We start from the raw sequence: 20,188 nt of genomic DNA on the forward strand, positions 1-20,188 counted from the left end.
GGAGTAGGATCTCTAATTTGTGGAAAAAGATTTGTAAGACCTTTCAGGAACCTCATTGTGGTCAGATGGGCAAAAATTGAGAAATCTTCTATTGGTGAATGGAAAGCTGTTACTGACACTAAATGAACCTTGATGGAACTCAAAAGACCTGATTTTTTCAATTCCAACAGTTAATCCAAGATTGTGAAAGAGACGAGTGGATAGGTGAAAGATGATGGTGGTTACACCAAAGATGATATCTCCACTTCTGGAGGTAAGCAAATATTGTAGATTCCTTTCTGCTATTTAACAGCACATGTTGTTCTCCCAATGAACAAGATGCCTCTAGTCCAGAGAACCACTGAGGAGCCATTCTTGGAGTTGTAGAATGTTCAGATTGGGGTGAAGTGTTCAACAAGCATTCTGAGATAACAGTTGAGAACTGATTGGGAACTGCCACAGAGGATATGAGATGAATCTGAGGAGGTAAAGAAAACCAAACTTGTCTTGGCCAAGTTGGTGCAATCAAAATGATCCTGACTTCGTCCTGCTTGATCTTGTCGAGAACCTTTATAAGCAATGGAGTTGATGGATAGACTTAAAAAGATCCTTGGTCCATGTAATTAGATAGGTGTCTCCTAGAGGCTGGGGATCAAGTCCTTCTTTGGAACAGAATTTTCTGCACCTTGTGTTGGCTGCAGTGGCAGCCCCTCAGCTATGAATACTTTGTTGAGGACTTGCGAGGCCAACTCCCATTTGTGATTTAGGGAGAAATGTCTGCTGAGATAGTCTGCCATGGGGGTGGAGGGGAGCCAACGTGACTATCTGGTTGGCTATCGATCAGTTATAGAGCTTCACCACTTTGGTGTAGAGTGAGGAGGACTGTGCTCCTCCTGGATGATTGATATAATCCATGCAAGCTACGTTGTCTGTCATGATCTTGACTGATTGGGGAAGAAAGTGGAGGCAAGCATTTCTGACTGTCCTTAGCTCCTGCAGATTGATGGGCAAGTGGTTTGTGTTGTGACCATTTGCCATGGGCTGTGTGAGGAAATATGTGCTCCCCATCCCAAGAGGGAAGCATCCAGTGTTATGACTGTAAGGGGATTCTGGGTGCTATGCATACACATAATAAAAAACAACCTTTGCCTGCTCCCAAAAGCATACAACCTAAATAGATAAAACAAAGGGTGGGAGAAAGGAGGTGTTCTCATCCTCATTTTACAGCTGGGGAGCTGAGATTAAATGACATCTCAGAGTCATACATAGAGTCCATGGCAGAACCAGGAACTGAACTCATACCTCCTGAGTCTCAGCCACAAGACCAGTCTTTCTCTCAGGTAGTGCTACTGAAATTTTTTGGTGAACAAAACTGTATTCAGTAAAAACCAATTCTACTGACACAACCTTATAGTGAAAAAAAAAATCGACACAATACTAACTGGTAAGCAGCTCTATCAATGTGTAATTCCACGGTTTTATTAATCAATAGGTATATACTGTTATCAAGCATCCACAAAGAAATGGATTGCCTATAACCCAGTAGCTACAACACTTATTACCATCTGCCAAACACACACACTCTCCTCCTCTTCAAATTCTTCCTTCTTTTTTCTCCTCATCAATAATTCTCACCAATCTCCCTCCTCTTCTGAACTAAAACAGATCCAAAGCCCACTGAAGTTAACAGAAGTCATTCTATTGCTTTGAGATCAGTCTCTGTGATGGGGCATACTCCCCCCACTCCAGGGAGGTAGTCTGCAGTCCTTCCCTGGGAGAAGGGAGGTGACGGGCAACCCCAGAGGAGTGGGAAGAGCCAGGAGGTGAGGAAGAGGCTCAGGGAAAGGCAGCATTGTGCAGGACAGAACCACACCTTGGCTGCTGTTTAGAGGGTCCCTGAGCCAGAAATCGGACTAGAGGGCAGGCTTGGGCTGCCCTACCAGCCCCTGAGGGAGTGGCACCTGGGTCAGCGAATGGGAAGACTGCCTGAGAACGTTGGTAAGCAGGGACTTTGATACACATCTTACCCCAAGAAGAGGAAACTACACTGTGACCTGGCCAGAAGGCTGAGTCATGAAGAAGATTCTGCGAATCCTGGAGCGAGATTGGGGCTGTGAGGAGAGAGAGAGAGACGAGCTCAGGGAATTGGCTGTGCAGGGGGCGCCCCCTGTGGTGAGTCCAGTGCCCATCGGCGTCCCCATAAGGTCTTAGTTTAATCAAACTAAACTTCTTTTCAAAGCAATGTCTTAGAGAATGTTTCAATGTTGATATGACACCCAAAATTAGTATTTATTTACATTTTCCAAATTAATGAAAAATACTGGCAACAAACATGAGTAACCACTTTAATGTCAAACAAGTAGTATGGAAAATAACACACCTCCACAGTAAGATTCCAGTTTTAAAAGAAATTAAGTAGCAGCTATGTTATGTTTACAAGTGTACAGTGGTTTAAACTCTATTTAAAAAAAGTAAAAATACATCACATCAGAATATTGCATAAAGTAGGATTTGCCCTAAAATAAAAACCAATTTTAAAACTTGCAAAAGTAAAGTCCATACAAACTCCAGTAAAACTGAACAGTCTTACAATCTGAGGATAGTTTACAAATCCATACCCATAGACACACACAAACCCTCTTACGTTTCTATACGTTTACACGTCAAAAGAAAAGCAACTGTGACACATTATTAAAAGCCAGTATTTCCATCACATATTTGTTTCTAAAATATACAGTTGAAGATGAACATTGTAGGGCAAACAGAATTTTAACCCAGTGAAAATCCTGCTCAGAGACAAGTGGCCAAATTCAGAGGGGATGCTTTACATTTGGCTAAGCAACATACAAGAAAGTACAGTTAGTTAAAGAGCTTGGGATAATCAGAGAGCTGTTAGTGAAATTCTGCGGGGTTTCTATTTAATGATATGAACATAAAGCCCCATGAGGCAAATTCTTGCAATGTGGGAGAGCTCACTGTGCTTCTTGCCAAGGGCACTGTAGCATGACTCATCAATTTTCAAGAAGCTTCTCTAATTCTTAAAATGTCTTTGTCTCTTTCCTGACCCATACATTTGACACAGATTTAAACCCAAGGTAGTTGTATTAAGTTCATAGGCAATTAGAACAAATGAGGACAATATCAAAGGGCAATCAGAATTTCAAAACCCATTCAAAGGACAGTTAAATAACCAATGGGTATGACAAGCAGCTCTTAAAAGGTGACTTTGCAGTAGAAGAGCCTATGAAATATAGGTGCACTGCTGATACATAGCTTAAGAAAGAGTGGCTTTAAAACCAGATGACCTACTCACCCTCTGACACCCACCCACCCACGCATCATTCTCTAAGATCATCGATTCATGATACACCATCTTTTCTGATCAGTTTGCTTTTGCTGAGGTTACCCATCCTGTCAGAGGCAGTTCTAAATGTATGGAAATATTTACTTATATCTGGGGATCTGATCCCAATAATGCTGTGTGCTCTCAACTCTTGATGACTTCAAAAAGAGCTCAGTAACTCCACAGCATCGGACCCTATGTTCTCAATAAAGAGTCACTTTAATAAAAACCTGAAGAATATATCGGAACACCGCATATTAACAGTATTTTGCAGTTCTAGAGCTAGTGCTGTCCATCAGAGGATCTCAGAACTCCTTACAAACAGCAATTTCAGTATCACAACACCTCAGTGAGGTAGGGAACTATTATATCCATTTTACAGCCCAGGAAACTGAGGCACGAAGAGGTTAAGTGATTTCCCCAAGATCTCATAGTTTGTCAGAGTAAGTCCTGACTCCCAGCCCTGTGCTTTAACAACAAAACTACCCATCACCTCTACATACGGACCATCTACAGAGGAAAATAATTTCTTTTGACTTTTACATATGGTGGAACTAAGGTTAGAGGGAATGCCACAATCTAGGGGGAAAGCTCTGAATAAGAACAAGTGTTCTGAATAAGAATAGGTGAAAGTCATCCATGAAATTCCAATACTCATTATGGAATAGTGAAAAAATTCATTGAAGAAACATAAAGAAAGTATGTGAGAGTAGGCAAGTGAGGAACACAGGGAAGACAAAACAAATTTATGTTTACTCTCCTATACGCAAGGTCAATTACTGTCTTCTAAACAAACATCTCAAGGATGACTGCTGAATGGAAGCCTTAACAATTAACCCAGCAATCACATTTCCTGAAGTGTTATGAACACACAACACCTGTGCAGGGAGTGAGGAAGAAATACTGATGCAATAAATTATGTGTTTATAAATTATTTCCAAGTCCAAAAGGAAAAAACAAAACAAAAAATCAGTCAAGCTTTTCAGAAGTGATTTGGTTTCGGGGGCTTTGATTTGTGAGTGCCCATCTTGAGACACCTTAATGACTTCCAGAGGAGAGTGCCAAGCGCTTTCTAAAAGTCAGGCCCTTTAAGAGGTCTCAAGTTGGGTTACCAAAAATGGAGACACCCCATATCACCAGTCACTTATGGAAACCTTGGCGATCGCATCCATTCACCATCTCTTCTGGACCAATATCTGCCACAGTGTTGCTACAGATATTTTCTACAGTGTTACTTTCTTGTAATGAGTATTAAACTGTAGTGTTTACATTGCTTAGAACCTGTATGCAAATCTAGTAAAAAAAAAAAAAAAAAAAAAAGAACAAGTCTGCAGTGTTGTAGGATCATGGAATTCAGAAGAAATTTATGTCAGAATGCACTGTCCCAAATATAGCCGTGATCCAAAATGAAAACAGGAATCATAACATCTGCACAAATATTTACTTTTGCTTGTTAAAACTTCAAATAAAGATGAATTTTCCCCTTTATTTATTATTGTTTCATCTGCCTTAAAATGCCAAGTGTAAATGCTGTAAGCAGACTGACAGGCTTTCTGATTTCAGTGTGGCCTCTGCATCCTCCACTGATGTTACTTAAAGCAATACTCCTTCATGAATCAAAATAGATATTTCTAAACCTTCTAAAATAGGAAACTTAAGTGAGGCTTTTTCATGTTTTATGGGTGCTGGGAGAACACCACTGCCCAAAATATGAAGCAGCATCTCATCAATAATAGCATCGACTTGCTAAAGACAGACAAATAAGGTTGATCTGAGTGATGTGGGTATTGTTTTAATTTCAGAGTTTTCCTCTTTATGATAGCAAGGGTCCTTGATTCTGGTCCCCATCACTGGAAGCTTTTGAGAACAGGCTGGACAAACACCTATCAGGGAAGTCTAGGTTTACTTGGTCCTGCCCCAGTGCAGGGGGTTGGACTAGATGACCTCTTATGATCTCTTCCAGCCCTACATTTCTGTGATTCTGCTATATCCTGGAACCACTGAAGATAATAGCAAAATTCTCATTCATTTTAATAGGGTGAGCTTTTAGCCCTATGTGATTGTGTAACTGCCATTTGCAAGAGAGAAAGAAAGAGAGAGAGTTTACACTGGTACTTTACAAAATTTAATACGATATTCAACACAAAATTCTAATCACACCAGCTATACACACTGTACATCCATCCATCAATGGTGTTGTGAATTTCTGGCATTTTCACACCAATGTAGTAGTTAACCTGCCAAACAATTCTAGTGAATTATATTTAGATTCTAACCAATCTAATAAAACATACAAAAACAGCATCTAAAACCAATTGTTTGCCACAACTAGACATTTGTTTTTCTCTTAAGTTTACAAAAATGACTTAATGAGAAACAGATTTATTAATAAATTGCTACTCTCACAGCTTTATAGGATGTCAAAAGCCATAGGATAAAACATCTAATCCCAATTCACATATCAGTCAATTCTCACAAATATCTCTTTCCCCCTTTTTGGTAGCAGCCAATATACACACACAGATCAACTTTTTTCTTCTTTTTACAATATAAGAATATATATTCGCTCTTTGCTTAGTCCAAACGTTCTCCATAAACACACACTCCAGGTAATACAGCTCCTTCAAGATATCCCAGATAGCAATACGGTCTCTTTCTTACCTGCAACAGTGCATTTGGTAAATTTCGAAGTTTCCAAGATAGAAACATGGTAATGCTAATACAAGTTTCCATGTAGTGACTGCTGTTTTCCCAACAGAGTTACCACAAAATAATGCTCATTATTTGAAAGTTACTTTGCAATTCACACATCAGTACTGTACATAAGACTGCACAAGGGGCAGTGTGTCTGACAAATCTATAGGAGTCTGATCTTAAGAGGTACTGAACATCAGCAGGTCAGACACTGAATGCATTCCTCACTGGGTTTGATGAGAGCTGCTGGTGGTCACCACCTTTTGGAATCTAGTCATAAGCAAGATCATGGTTACTAACATGGTTCTACACTCAAATACCTCTCTGAGCATCAATAAACCAACTTTTAATTGTATTTGACAAATGTAACCTGGAGAGACAGGACAACATCTCTAGCCCATTTCCAAACAATTGGATCTGTACAAAACAGTCTCTCCATAGCACTGTGGATGCACAAACCACATATATAGGCTGAAATTTGCCCAGACACTCAGGGATTTAGGACCCCCAATATCCATTCTTTTAAAATTCCTTAGATGGCTTTGAAAATCTCAGCTGTAGCATATACCTGTATACATTAAATACAATACTACACAATTTCCTCCTTCATATTCTGTGGATACAGGAACTACATATATAGTTTGTATCTGTATATGCGCTATATCCAGTACATTACAGTACCTAAAATCCTTGGATTCTGCACTCTATGTTCAGTGATTTTCTACCACTGAAAATAATTTTCTTTGAATATCACAGATGCCTGGCCAACCCTTTCTTTAGAATTGAACTGGGAATTCAGAAAGCTCTGCTTCCACGGTACTTGTATGGACACACATTTAAGACTGAAAAGGCCATAAAGGAAGGAGAAGGGAAACAAGAGGGAGGAAGTGGTGGGGGATGGGGTGAGGAGGGAAGTGAAAAGAGACAGACAATAGGATGGAAGTGAAGGCCAATCCTTCTAAATCTTACCTACCTCATTAGCAGCAAAAGAAATAGTACAGCTCAGGAGCCAGCCAAAGGAAAAAAGCGGCATAGCTGGAAGTTGAATTTACAGTTATTGTGGAGCCAAGTGAAAAACTGAGGAGCAGCCTGGGACATAACTAGCTATTTAAAATAAAGATCTATTACAAGAGAGGAATGGGAACTGCACAGCCTCATTGCTCACATTTTCAATACAAAATGCAGCATGATTGTCCATATTCTAGTGGCTTTGCACATATCAGGGCTAGGAAAAATTGCTCTTCTGGATTTCTATAGGAAATAACTCAGGGCCAAGAGGGGAAACGGAATATTGTCTTTTCTTAGAGTATTTTCCTATTAAATTCAATTACAGTTATGGTCAGACGTGTTTGATATCAATCAATGTCAGTACTCACTGAAAATTAGAGGAACAATTAAAATTAAGTTGCACTTCCAAAAACTGATGTGCTTTTTACTGCTAAATAATAAATATGAAATATTTTATATTTAATTTCTGAATCTTTTCTGGGACTACTCAATATTAGTATATAAGCAATATTTAAAACCCTTCTATTGTCTCTTTCAGTGAGACCAGATTAACCAAGATAACTTTTACCTTTACAAAGTCAAAAATACTAACAAGTAGCCTGCTCTGGTAACTGTTAGTCAGGCAAACTCTCATTTGCTTTGGTTGGATTTCTACCTGAGTAAGGGCTACTGGCTTGGATTCAGTGGGGGAGAATGCTTTTTGTGCAGTCAAATGAACATCTGAGCTATTTTAAAGATCATGTCAAAGTGCATTCTAATGCTAACAAAGCCACAATATTTTATATTTCCCCTATCCTCGGTCCTTCAACACATTCTCCTCCATTTGCTACTCAAAGATATGTTGATCTGATGAAGTCCTCAAATCTGAAAATTCATTTCTATTTATCATAGCAGCAGACTCTTACCTATAGGAGAACTTCTTTATATAACTAGGATCTGCTCCTGTAGTTCTCCTCAGGCAAAAGCTCCATCAGGCTCAAATGGGAATGTTGGTTGAGTAAGGACTGTAAAGTGGTGGCTTTTGCTAAATATAGTAGAACATAGCCAAGAAAGCTGGATGGTTAACACCTTTGTACCGATCAACTGGTGAAGACAGTAAAAGGATATGTCCAGCTGTACTTTGCCACTTTTTTTCAGCAGCTTGAACATGCTGATTAAATTTATTTAGGATATCTCAATACAGATAGCTCCATTGTCCGACTAGTGCCTTTCAAGGAATAATTCTGAGCTTGTAATAGCTGATGTAGCCAATAAACAAGATCACAACATCCCATTACCTGCTATGGTAAATATGCTCATTTCACTGAAAACAATAAAAGCAGATGATCTGAAATAATTTATTTCATTTTACTGCATGAATACAATTTTGAATTTAAAATGTCAGTGAAATATTCGCTCTTTACAGACAGAACAAATGGATACATAGCTGAAGGGTAGTGCACAGTTCAGCTTTTATTTTTTTGAATTACAGTGGCTGTATTACTCAGGAGTGGCAGAGCACAGCCCCTCAAAGGAGTGGAGTGCGTTTGATTCAGATTTCTCACTGAAGCAGAACACTACATGGCAACACCCTTGCAGATGTACATATCCCTCTATATCAAATAACTACATTAATAAAAGACATTCACTCAGTGAAATAAAACTCATTTCACAGTTGGTATATGCATGCAACTTCATTCATTGAAATGATAGCTTTAGTTCAAACAGTGGCATACCACCATCCAAATACACGATTTTTAAATAAACCTATAAACACACTCTACATACAATATTTATATATTATATAATTATATACAACATATAAATATTATACACACACATCTGTACATATATACATGTGCACACACACACACATTAAACAGAGTACAGGAACATACTCAGCATGGAAATGCCTAAATATTTTTGAAATGAATTATAAGAATTCAGAAATTACTAATCAGTTTAAAATTTGTGTAAAAAAACTACTCAAAGTCTCTTAAGCATCTCTGTTCAAGTAAGGGCCAAACTGATCACAATTTTCTGCTTGGCACTGTTCTTCCCAGGTTATGCCAAAATTCATAGACTCATGAAACAAAATATTCCACATGATGTGTCATTTCGCTGCTAACAAGGGCACCTCACAAAGTCCAAAGACATTTCAGAAAAATGCCACTTCTAAAGAACTGGGTATTTAAAAAACATTACTTAGTACCCATAATTTTAAACTAATCTTAAAAACACACATGCACTACAGCCCAAACCCCAAAACGTTTATGAAAGCTAAACTTACTGGGGATTCGGCCCTACACACCTCATTATTTAGTGCCATGAAATTGGGGTTCACAGTATTAACTGGAGATGAAAGAGAAGTATAGCGGTGGCCATTACATCATCAACATTTATCAACAGAGACATTTGAGTTACCATTGTTCTTTCCTATTCTAAGCATATGGAAAAACTGCAGAACTTCAGTGCCACTGTCAGCGAAGGTGACTTTTAGTGGCAACTACTGTATAACTAAAACTGCACTTATCATTCAGTGCACACTTGTTCTGGAGTGAAAGTTAAAGATTTCTAATAACAGTTCAAGGACTGCTAAGATTAGTCAATATGGTTGAAAACTCAGGTACCAAAGGCTTACCAGAAATGGCTTTATTAGAACATAATGTAGTGCAGCAAAAACATATTCTTTTAGCTTATATGTTTGCTGGCCTTTTAATATTTAAATGTGTTACCTATTTAAGTTATAGATTTTTAAAAAAGGTTATTCACTATTCGTATTCTGATAGAAGATGGAAAGATTACTGGTACCTTGGCATCTCTTTAAGTGGCTTGAGTTGGCACAGAAAATCTGTACACTTAATAGCTGCAAGTATTGTTTTTTAAATAAGATATCACAGTTCTGACTTTAGAATATACACATCAGATATAGACCACTTGTGTATTTTAGGATATTCTTATTCCCAACTGAAGAACCACACGATTTATCAATTCAGTAATAAAGATCAAGTCAAGACATGTTTTAAAAAAATATCTTCGTAGTCTGATAAAACCACATTTAAAATTTTGTAGTTTCTTTGCTTTTTCCGCCATACAACTGTGCAATTCCAAGCAATGTGCAGAATGCAGTATTGACTTCCGGGCTCTCTCAAAACTCTGTCAGTTCTGTGCTATTAAACTGAGACAACGACATCAAGATAAAGTCTATCATAGGATTCCCTGAAGCACAGAATAAGGAGTAGGCTGAGCAAACATGATCCTGGGAGGCACCAGTTGAACCAGGATAAATCTGTAAAACAAACAAAAAATGCGATTTCAGAAGCTCATATAACATCTCCACCGTCAAAGCAATCAGGACGTAAATACTGGAAACTAGAAGTTTAACTGATGGCTTTGAGCTAGCTCTGCTCTAATAGCAAAACAGTAACAATGCATGAGATTGAGAGGTGGATAAAATATTTTATGAGATGTTATGGATTTCTTTTTTAAAAGCCTTAATACCGTTAATTAAATTTAATAACTTATTCATTCACCTTTCATAGATTCTAAGGCCAAAAGACACCATTATAATCATCTAGTCAGACCTGCGGTATAACACAAGCCACAGAACTTCCCCAAAATAATTCCTAGAACAGAACTTTTAGAAAAATAGTAAGAGATTACTTACCTCTACATGGAGGTTCTTTAAGATGTGCAGTTCCTATCTGTATTCCACTGCGAGTTATACTCATGGGCCATGCAATCAGTGCTGGAGAGTTTGAAAGCAGTAGTGTCCATTGGTCCGCACATTCGCCCTTGCTCTGCCTCATGGTTTCGACTAAGGTGATAAAGGGTGGGGCATACTGATTGCACCTTCAGTTCCTTTTCCACTGCAAATAAGACGGTTACTCACCTTTGTAACTGTTGTTCTTCAAGATGTGTTGCTCATATCCATTCCAAGTAGGTGTGCGCGCGCCGCGTGCATGTTCGTCGGAAGATTTTTACCCTAGCAACACCCGGCAGGTCGGCTAGGCGCCCCCTGGCGTGGCGCCGTTACGGCACCGAATATATACCCCAGCCAACCCGTCTGCTCCTTCAGTTTCTTCTTGCCGGCTACTCCGACCAGTGCGGGAGAGTGGGGGTGTGGAATGGATATGAGCAAACACATCTCGAAGAACAAACAGTTCACAGGTGAGTAACCGTCTTTTCTCTTCGAGTGCTTGCTATATCCATTCCAAGTGGGATCCAGCTTACTAGGCAGAGTGCAAGACCGCCAAGCCAAAGGCTGCATCTTCTCTGGATTGTTGTACCAGGGCATAGTGGGAAGCAAACGTGTGTACCGACGACCATGTAGCTGCTCGACATATATCCTGGATAGGAATTTGAGCGAGGAAGGCGGCCGAGGAGGTGTGGGCTCTAGTTGAATGTGCGGTAACGTGACCCGGAGAGGCGTGAGCCAGATCGTAGCAAGCTCGGATGCAAGCCGTTACCCAGGAGGAAATCCGCTGGGAAGAGACGGGCTGACCTTTCATCCGGTCCGCCACCGCCACAAAGAGTTGGGGCGTTTTACGGAAAGGCCTCGTGCGGTCAATATAGAAAGCTAGCGCCCTGCGGACGTCCAGCGAGTGCAACTGTTGCTCCCTACATGATGTGTGTGGCTTAGGGCAGAAAACCGGGAGAAATATGTTCTGGTTGAGGTGAAAAGACGAAACCACCTTCGGGAGGAACACTGGATGCGGCCGTAGCTGCACCTTATCCTTATAGAATATTGTGTAAGGCGGGTTCGCCATCAGAGCACAAAGCTCTGAGACTATCCTAGCCGATGTAATGGCCACCAGGAACGCCGTCTTCCATGATAAATAGAGGAGTGAGCAGGTCACCTAGGGCTCGAACGGGGGGGCCGTAAGACTCGTCAGAACCAAATTGAGGTCCCAGGTCGGTGCGGGGCGTCGCACTGGGGGAAAAAGGCGATCCAGCCCCTTAAGGAACCTGGAAACCATGGGATGGGAAAAAACAGAGTATGCGCCTTCTCCAGGGTGGAAAGTAGAGATAGCTGCTAGGTGAACTCGCAGGGATGATAGTGCGAGGCCCTGTTGCTTGAGATACAAGAGGTAATCTAGAATCATGGGTATGGAAGCCGTGGCAGGTGCTGCATCCTGCTGCTGACACCAGCAAGAGAACCGCTTCCACTTGGCTAAGTATGTAGCGCGAGTGGAGGGTTTCCTGCTGCCCAGGAGTACCTTCTGCACTGGGGTAGAGCAGCGCAACTCTGATTGAGTTAACCACGGAGGAGCCACGCCGTAAGATGGAGGGACTGCAGGTCTGGATGGAGAAGCCTGCCGTGGTCTTGCGTGATCAGGTCCTGATAGAGGGGCAAGGGAATTGGGCTGGCTATCGAATGGTCCAGCAATGTGGTGAACCAGTGTTGCTGGGGCCACGCAGGGGCAATCAGAATGAGGTGAGCCTCGTCCCTGCGAAGCTTCAGCAGAACCTTGTGCACCAATGGGAAGGGTGGGAAGGCATAAAGCAGGTGGTTCGACCAAGACATTAGGAAGGCGTCCGATATCGAGCCCGGGGCTAGGCCCTGGAAAGAGCAGAACCTCTGACACTTCCGGTTGCTGCGGGAGGCGAAGAGGTCTACGTGGGGAAACCCCCACTTTTGGAAGATTGAGTTTGCTACATCTGGGCGAAGTGACCACTCTTGGGTGAGGAAGTATCTGCTGAGCTGGTCTGCTAGTGTATTCTGGACCCCCGGGAGAAAGGACTCCACTAGGTCTATCGAGTGGGCTATACAAAATTCCCACAGTTCGATTGCTTCCTGGCAAAGGGGGAGAGAACGAGTCCCTCCCTGTTTGTTTACGTAGTGCATCGCGGTTGTGTTGTCCATGAGCACTAGGACACAACGGTCTTGTAGATGAGGAAGGAACACCTGGCAGGCAAGGCGAACCGCTCGTAGCTCCTGAATGTTTATGTGCAACGACAGCTCTTGGGCAGACCAGAGGCCTTGCGTACGACGGTGGCCCATGTGTGCCCCTCAGCCCAGAGATGACGCGTCCGTTGTTAGAGATACAGACGGTTGCCTCTGATGGAACGGCATACCTGCACACACCAGAGATGGTGTCAGCCATCAGGTCAGGGTGCCTAAGACACTCTGAGAAACAGTGAAGACCATGTCTATGGCGTCCCTGTGTGGGCGGTAGACAGCGGCCAGCCAGACTTGAAGGGGACGAAGGTGAAGCTTGGCGTGCTTGGTTACCAAAGTGCACGCCGCTATCTGCCCGAGAAGGCTGAGGCAAGTACAGACAGTTGTCGTTGGGTAAGTCTGAAGGCTTTCTATGGCAGCGACTATTGCCCGAAAATGGGGAAGCGGGAGGTAGGCTGTTGCGAGCGTGGAGTCTAGGACGGCTCCAATGAAAATTCGATTCTTTGAGTGGGCACTGAAGTGGACTTGTCTATATTGACCATGAGGCCCAATCGCTCAAACAGGTCCATGATGATGGCAACATGTCTGGCGACCTGAGCCTCGGAGGTCCCGCGGATAAGCCAGTTGTCTAGGTAGGGGAAGACCCGGATGTGCCGCCGACGGAGGAAGGCGGCCACTACAGCCATACACTTTGTGAAAACGCGTGGGGCAGTGGAGAGGCCGAACGGGAGGACCGTAAATTGGTAGTGCTGGCTCTGCACCATGAACTGCAGGTAACGTCTGTGCGGGGGGTAAATGGAGATATGAAAGTATGCGTCCTTCATGTCGAGAGCAGCGTACCAGTCTCCGGAATCCAGGGAAGGGATTATGGGAATTTCAGCTTCTTTAAGAAGGCGTTGAGACCACGGAGGTCCAGGATGGGTCGGAGACCTCCTTTTGCCTTGGGGATTAAGTAGTGTCGGGAGTAAAACCCCCTGCCCCTGAACTCCTCCGGCACCTCCTCTATAGCTCCAATTTCGAGGAGCGTGCGGATCTCCTGCGAGAGGAGTTGCTCGTGAGAGGGGTCCCTGAAGAGGGACGGGGAGGGGGCGAAATAAACTAGAGGTGGTATCCAAACTCCACCGTGCGGAGGACCCAACGGTCTGATGTTAATTGGATCCATGCCGGAGGAAGGAGGAAAGACGATTGGAAAACTAGAGAGGATTCCGGGAAAAGACTGGTGCTCTGCTCTCTGGCGCACCTTCAAAAGTTTTGCTTTGGTCCCGCTGATGGTTTGGCGGAACCATTGTTTTGGCCCCCTTGCGAACCGGACTGACGTCTGCCGTTTCCGTGACCACGCCTCCTATTAAAGTCTTGTCGAGGCCGAGGTGGGGGGTAAGGGCGCTGAGGCTGGGCCCGGAAGGATCTGCGCTGGGTCTGCGGGGTGTGCATCCCAAGAGAGCGCATGACAATGCGATTGTCTTTAAGACTCTGGAGTCTGCGGTCCGTTTTCTCCGAGAAAAGGCCCTGGCCTTCGAACGGAAGGTCCTGGATAGTGTGTTGCAGTTCGGGGGGTAGACCCGAGACCTGCAACCATGATATTCTCCGTATCGCAATTCCGGAGGCTACAGTTCTAGCCGCTGAATCAGTGGCATCGAGAGAGGCCTGCAAAGAAGTCCGAGCTACCTTCTTCCCCTCCTCCAGAAGGCTTTGGAACTCGGGATGGGAATCCTGCAGGATCAGCTCAGTGAATTTTGCCATCGACTGCCAGGTATTATAACTGTACCTGCTGAGGAAGGCTTGCTGGTTAGTCATCCGCAGTTGAAGGCCCCCTGCGGAGTAGACCTTACGTCCCAGCAGATCCATCCGTTTAGCCTCCCGCGATTTTGGGGCGGGGGCTTGCTGGCCATGGCGCTCTCTCTCATTAACAGATTGTACGACCAGAGAGCATGGAGTAGGATGAGTATACAGGTATTCATACCCTTTCGAGGGTACCATATACTTTCTTTCCACACCTCTGGCCGTAGGCGGGATAGATGCTGGAGACTGCCAAATGGTGTCTGTTTTGGCTTGGATCGACCTTATGAACGGCAGGGCCACGCAAGTCGGGGCATCTGCGGACAGTATGTCCACGACCGGGTCCTCCACCTCCGGAACCTCCTCTACCGGTAAGTTGATGTTCAAGACCACTCGCTGAAGGAGATCTTGGTGGGCCCAGAGGTCAATCGGGGGTGGGACCGATGTCGACGTGCCTGCTACTGCCTCGTCTGGCGAGGAGGACAACGACAGGCCCGGTACAAGTGGGTCCTGTTGTGGCTCCTGCTCCAGGGGGATGTCAGGATCTGGGAGAGCCTGAGAGTCCTGCGTCAAAGCAGAAACGTCCGTATCTGCCGGAGGAGGGCAGCTGATAGTGGCCTCCAGTGCACGATGGTCTGATGGGGCGGACCGAGATGTGACTGTGGGCTCGCCCTGGGCCTGGTGATATGCCCAGGGGGTCCAGAAAGACCACTGTGGGGCTCGTTCCGTGCTGTGGGTCTCAGGAAGGGCATGGCTCTGTAGGGCTATATCGCCATAGGTAGCGCTGTCAGGGTGGGAGGACCCCGATGGGTGCTGCGATGGCCATGGCGGAGCCGAGCGTCCGTGCGGGGCACCTCTATAATCGGTGTGCCGGGTATCATGCCGCACCGGAGAATGGTACCGTGAGTCGTACCGGTGCTGAGAGCGGGACCGGGACCTGCGACCAGCGCGGTGCCGGGAGGTCGACCAGGAGCAGGAAGCTCGATGGTGGGAACGGCTATGATGGGCGCGGTGCCGGTGGCCGGACCACCATGCCGAGTACCGGTCCGGGGAAGAAGATCTGGAGCGGTGCCGCGAGTACGACCGGTACCGCGGCAATCAGTACCGGGACTGCGAGCGGCGTCTGGACCTGGATTGGCAAGATCGGGAACGGTGCCGGGATCTCGATCTGGAGCGGTGCCTGCCTGTAGCTTCCAAGGAAGGTGGGTGGACTAGGGTAGGCTTCCCCGCTGACCTGACACCCTGCACCGGCAGTGCCGGGGGTTGAGGCAGGGTAGCCTCTGTCAGAGCTATAAGCTCTCTCGCCGTTGAGAAGGTCTCCGGCATAGTGGGAATGGTAAGCTCAACCGCGGTAGGTACCGGGGAGCTGTCTTGCACCGGACTCAACGGCTCCTGGATGGCTGGAATCAACGATGCTGATGCAGCCAGCGCCACGGCAGGTGATGGTGCCGGGCGACTCGGCTGGAGTTGGTGCTTAGACCGCGGTGCAGGAGTTACAGCGGGAGCTTTAGTCCGTTTGACCCTCGGGGAGAGGGAGCGGTGCTGGGCTGTCTTCTGTGCCGGAGATGGCTGGTACCGGGGCGTCTTGGCGGTGCCGCGCTCTCCGGTGCCGATGGAGCACTTCTCCCCGTCGCGGGCTGTGCGGCACTCGGTGCCGAGGCTGGAGGGGTGAGGGCCGCCTCCATTAGGAGCTGCTTTAAACGAGCGTCCCGCTCCTTCTTCGTCCGCGGTTTGAACGATTTGCAAATGCGGCACTTTTCAGTCAGATGGGATTCCCCCAGGCACTTCAGGCAGTGGTCGTGGGGGTCTCCCGTTGGCATTGGCCGGCGGCAGGCCGAGCACTGTTTGAAGCCCGGGGAGCCCGGCATGGGCCCGGGCTCCGGGAGAGGTGAAGGGGCTAACCCCCAACCCTCAAACTATACTACTAAGTATGCTAACAACTAAAGGGTATAAAAAACAACTATAAAACTATAACTACAACTACAACTATACAGAAAAGCAAGAACGGGTGAATAGCTAGGTAAGTGGAGAAAGGCTAAGCCGCGCTCCACTGTTCCAACGACCGACACGGGCGGTAAGAAGGAACTGAGGAGCGGACTGGTCGGCTGGGGTATATATTCGGTGCTGTAACGGCGCCACGCCAGGGGGCACCTAGCCGACCCGCCGGGTGTTGCTAGGGTAAAAATCTTCCGACGAACGTGCACGCGGCACACGCACACCTACTTGGAATGGATATGAGCAAGCACTCGAAGAAGAACAAACAGATCCCCAGCAGAGTGGAAGGAGGGCAGGATTGGAATACAGATAGGGACAACACAATTCAAAGAACCTCCAGTTACAGGTAACTGGAAGTTCTCGTCTTCTTCAAGTAATGGTCCCTATTGTATTCCACTGAGGATGACTGACAAGCAGTATCTAGTTGGGAGGGTTCAAGGAAGAAGAGGGAATTGTGGAACAGAGAACAGCTGCACTGAATGAGGCACGCATTGCAGAGTCTTGCACTAGGGCATAATGGGAAGAAAAGGTATGTGCTGAACTCCTTGTGGCTGCCCTACATATGTCAGTTGGAACCATGTGAGTCTCAGGAGAATGCTCAGGAACATGACCTGAAGACAGCAAGTCCAAAGCTGGAGAGTGCGGTCTCTGATGAGGTCATGCACCAGGAGATGTGGGACCTCACCTCATCTAGGTCAAACAGCTCATGAGGACCAAGAGTTGACTTGAGCTTCCCTGATGTCAGCAGCATGCACTCCACAGACAGAGTCGGGGCCAGAACCAGGCCCAGAATGGAGGATTGCCTTTGAACCATTGAATCCTGTGACTTTGGGGATATCGATCTGGAAGGGGTACACAGTTCGGTAACTGGGATCAGAGGATTCAAGGCTCTATGTGACTTCTTGTCGTGTTTACATGCTGTGGAATGCACCACTTCTCCATGGCTAGAATCCATGGAAGATGCAGCATCCTTCATGGGTCTTGAAGAAGACTCACTGTCATGCTTATGCACGTTTCCTTGCCTCATGGCTAGGCCCCGGCATGGGGCCCGTAGTGCTGGTACCAGCGGAACTGGACTTGAATGCCACAGTAGGAGGCACGCTCCTTGATGTGCAGGTCAATATACAGAGAAAGAAGGGTTCCGCAGTCTGGATCCAACCGCAGCCTCATGGTGACATCTGTGAGGTGTTTTTTGAGATGGAAAGCATGGCCTTCCTGGGTATGAGCTGGAAGGAGAGAGAGATATTGCACCTGGATGCGACGTGGGCTTTGCCAAGCAGCAAAGGCAGCATTGGTGCTACTCACTGATGGGAAATGAGCAAAGGCAGGAAGTGCAGATCTTGAACCCTGGCATCTTCGACATAATCCAGTGCCCAGGTGTGGATGCTGATGGGGAAGAGGGCAGAAAACTGGCAAAAACGGCATCCCAAAATCCTTAAAGTCCTAAACTACCACTAAAACTACTACAAAAATAACAAAACACTAACTATACAAGAATAAAACAGTCTTTTCTCCTGAAATTAGGAAAGTGTGTCACCAGAGACGAGAGAACAGAAGGGGCTCTGACTCAGACCATGCGTTAGTGAAAAGGAACTGAGGCCGTGGTCGGTCTGCCTGACCCTTTATCACTTAAGTCAAAACAATGAGGTGGAGCAAGGGCACGTGTGGACCAGTGGACACTGCTATTTTGAAAAGTTCTGGCTCCGAGTGCATGCGTATAACCCTGGATGGAATACTGTAGGGACCGTCACTTAAAGAACCAATATCGATTTAAAAACAGTCAGTGATGGAGAATTCACCGTGACCCTTGGTAAATTGTTCCAATAGTTAATTACGCTCTCTGTTAAAAATGTATGCCTTATTTTCAGATTGAATATGTGTAGCTTTAGCTTCCAGCCATTGGATCATGTTGTGCTTTTTTCTGCTACACTGAAGAGGCCATTATTAAATATTTGTTCCCCATGCAGATACTTGGACTGTAATCAAGTCACCGCATAACCTTCTGCTTGTTAAGCTAAATGGATTGAGCTCCTTGAGTTTATTGCTATAAAACATGTTTTCTAATCCTTTAATCATTCTCATGGCTCTCCTCTGAACCCTCTCCAATTTATCAACATCTTTCTTGAACTGTGGAAACCAGAACTGGACACAGTATTCCAGCAGTGGTCACAGCAGTGCCAAATATAGAGTTAAAATAATCTCTCTGCTCCTACTAAAGATTCTCTTGTTTGTACATCCCAAGATCGCATTAGCTCTCTGGGCCACATCACCACACTGGGCGCTCATGTTCAGCTTATCCACCACGACATGATCCACCATATCTTTTTCAGGGTCACTGCGTCCTAGAACAGAGGCCCCCCCACATCCCTCCAAGTATGGCCTACATTCTTTGTTCCTAGATGTATACGTTTACATTTAGCCATATTACAATGCATATTATTTGCTTCCGCCCAGTTTACCCAGTGATTCAGATTGCTCTGCATCAGTGATCTCTGTCCTCTTCATTATTTGCCACTCCCACAATTTTTGAGTCATCTGCAAACTTTTTCAGTGATGATAGTAGGGAAAAGAAAACCAACCTTAAACAGCAGTCTTATTGTTTCATAGGACTTGTCTACACAAACGATTACATACACCGTGGAAAACTGCCATAGTTTAACTATTCACATACACCACGGTGACATGTTAATCATTAATTAGAGCACTTTGATCTAGTCCGCTCTGAAACAGAACTAGCTCAAAGTGTTCTAGCAAACTGTTAACACGTGTTGGCAGGATATACCCAGCTAGAGCTGGATAGTTTCACACCTTATCACGCTATGGTCTGGTTGTTAGTGTACCTAAGCCCTTACATTTCTACTGGCTAAAATATGAGAAGGATAATAAACAGCACTTTGATTATGCATCAGTTCAGCTACACAGTTTGGACATGGAAAGCTAATTTCTCAACAGAAACTTTTGTGCAGTAAAACTATCCAAGTTATAAAGGTCCCACAAAAAACTCTCAAGAGACCTCTTTGTATCCATTAAATCTAATGGGTAAGAGCTCTTAAGAGCATGTGTCTTGTAGGTTTGAAGAGTCCTCCCCGCTGATCAATATTTAATTATTAGTTTAGCCATTTTAATCAGAAAGCAAAGGCATAGCAATTCCTTTTGTTTTAGTATCTTGTCTCTGACATAAGTGACTGAAGAAGCATCAGTTTTACTGGAGATGGTCTTTTGCCTCATTCAGTATTTCTACAGAATTCCAAATGCTCTCTTAAGGTTTAGTAATCATATTAAAGGCTCCAGCAATGAGGCTTAGTTTAATCCATAATTCATATGGCTAAAGGTAAAGCACAATGTGTGTTCTGGAATGCAAAAACACAACATCAGAAAGCTCGAGAAATCAAACCCCAGAAAATGGCAGAACAAAACCCACCCCCTAAAAACCCTGTCTCTATTATTGTAGTAAATTTAGACATGCCTCAGTAAAATTCTTCATTGGTTTAAGTAGGACTGCTGTATTCCCA

The 20,188-nt window shown here is 44.8% G+C and overlaps 1 protein-coding gene across 1 annotated transcript in view; it reads right to left on the minus strand.

The window, feature by feature from the left end:
* Positions 1-2,310: 2,310 nt before the first annotated feature.
* SLC49A4 (solute carrier family 49 member 4) overlaps positions 2,311-20,188 on the minus strand; it is a 135,495-nt gene continuing 117,617 nt past the window's right edge. The window contains 1 exon segment of the mRNA XM_032763652.2: positions 2,311-10,292. Coding sequence (XP_032619543.1) covers positions 10,177-10,292 — 116 coding nt within the window. The 3' untranslated portion in view covers positions 2,311-10,176.

This window comes from Chelonoidis abingdonii, chromosome 10 (assembly GCF_003597395.2).
Source record: "Chelonoidis abingdonii isolate Lonesome George chromosome 10, CheloAbing_2.0, whole genome shotgun sequence".
NCBI lineage: Eukaryota > Metazoa > Chordata > Testudines > Testudinidae > Chelonoidis > Chelonoidis abingdonii.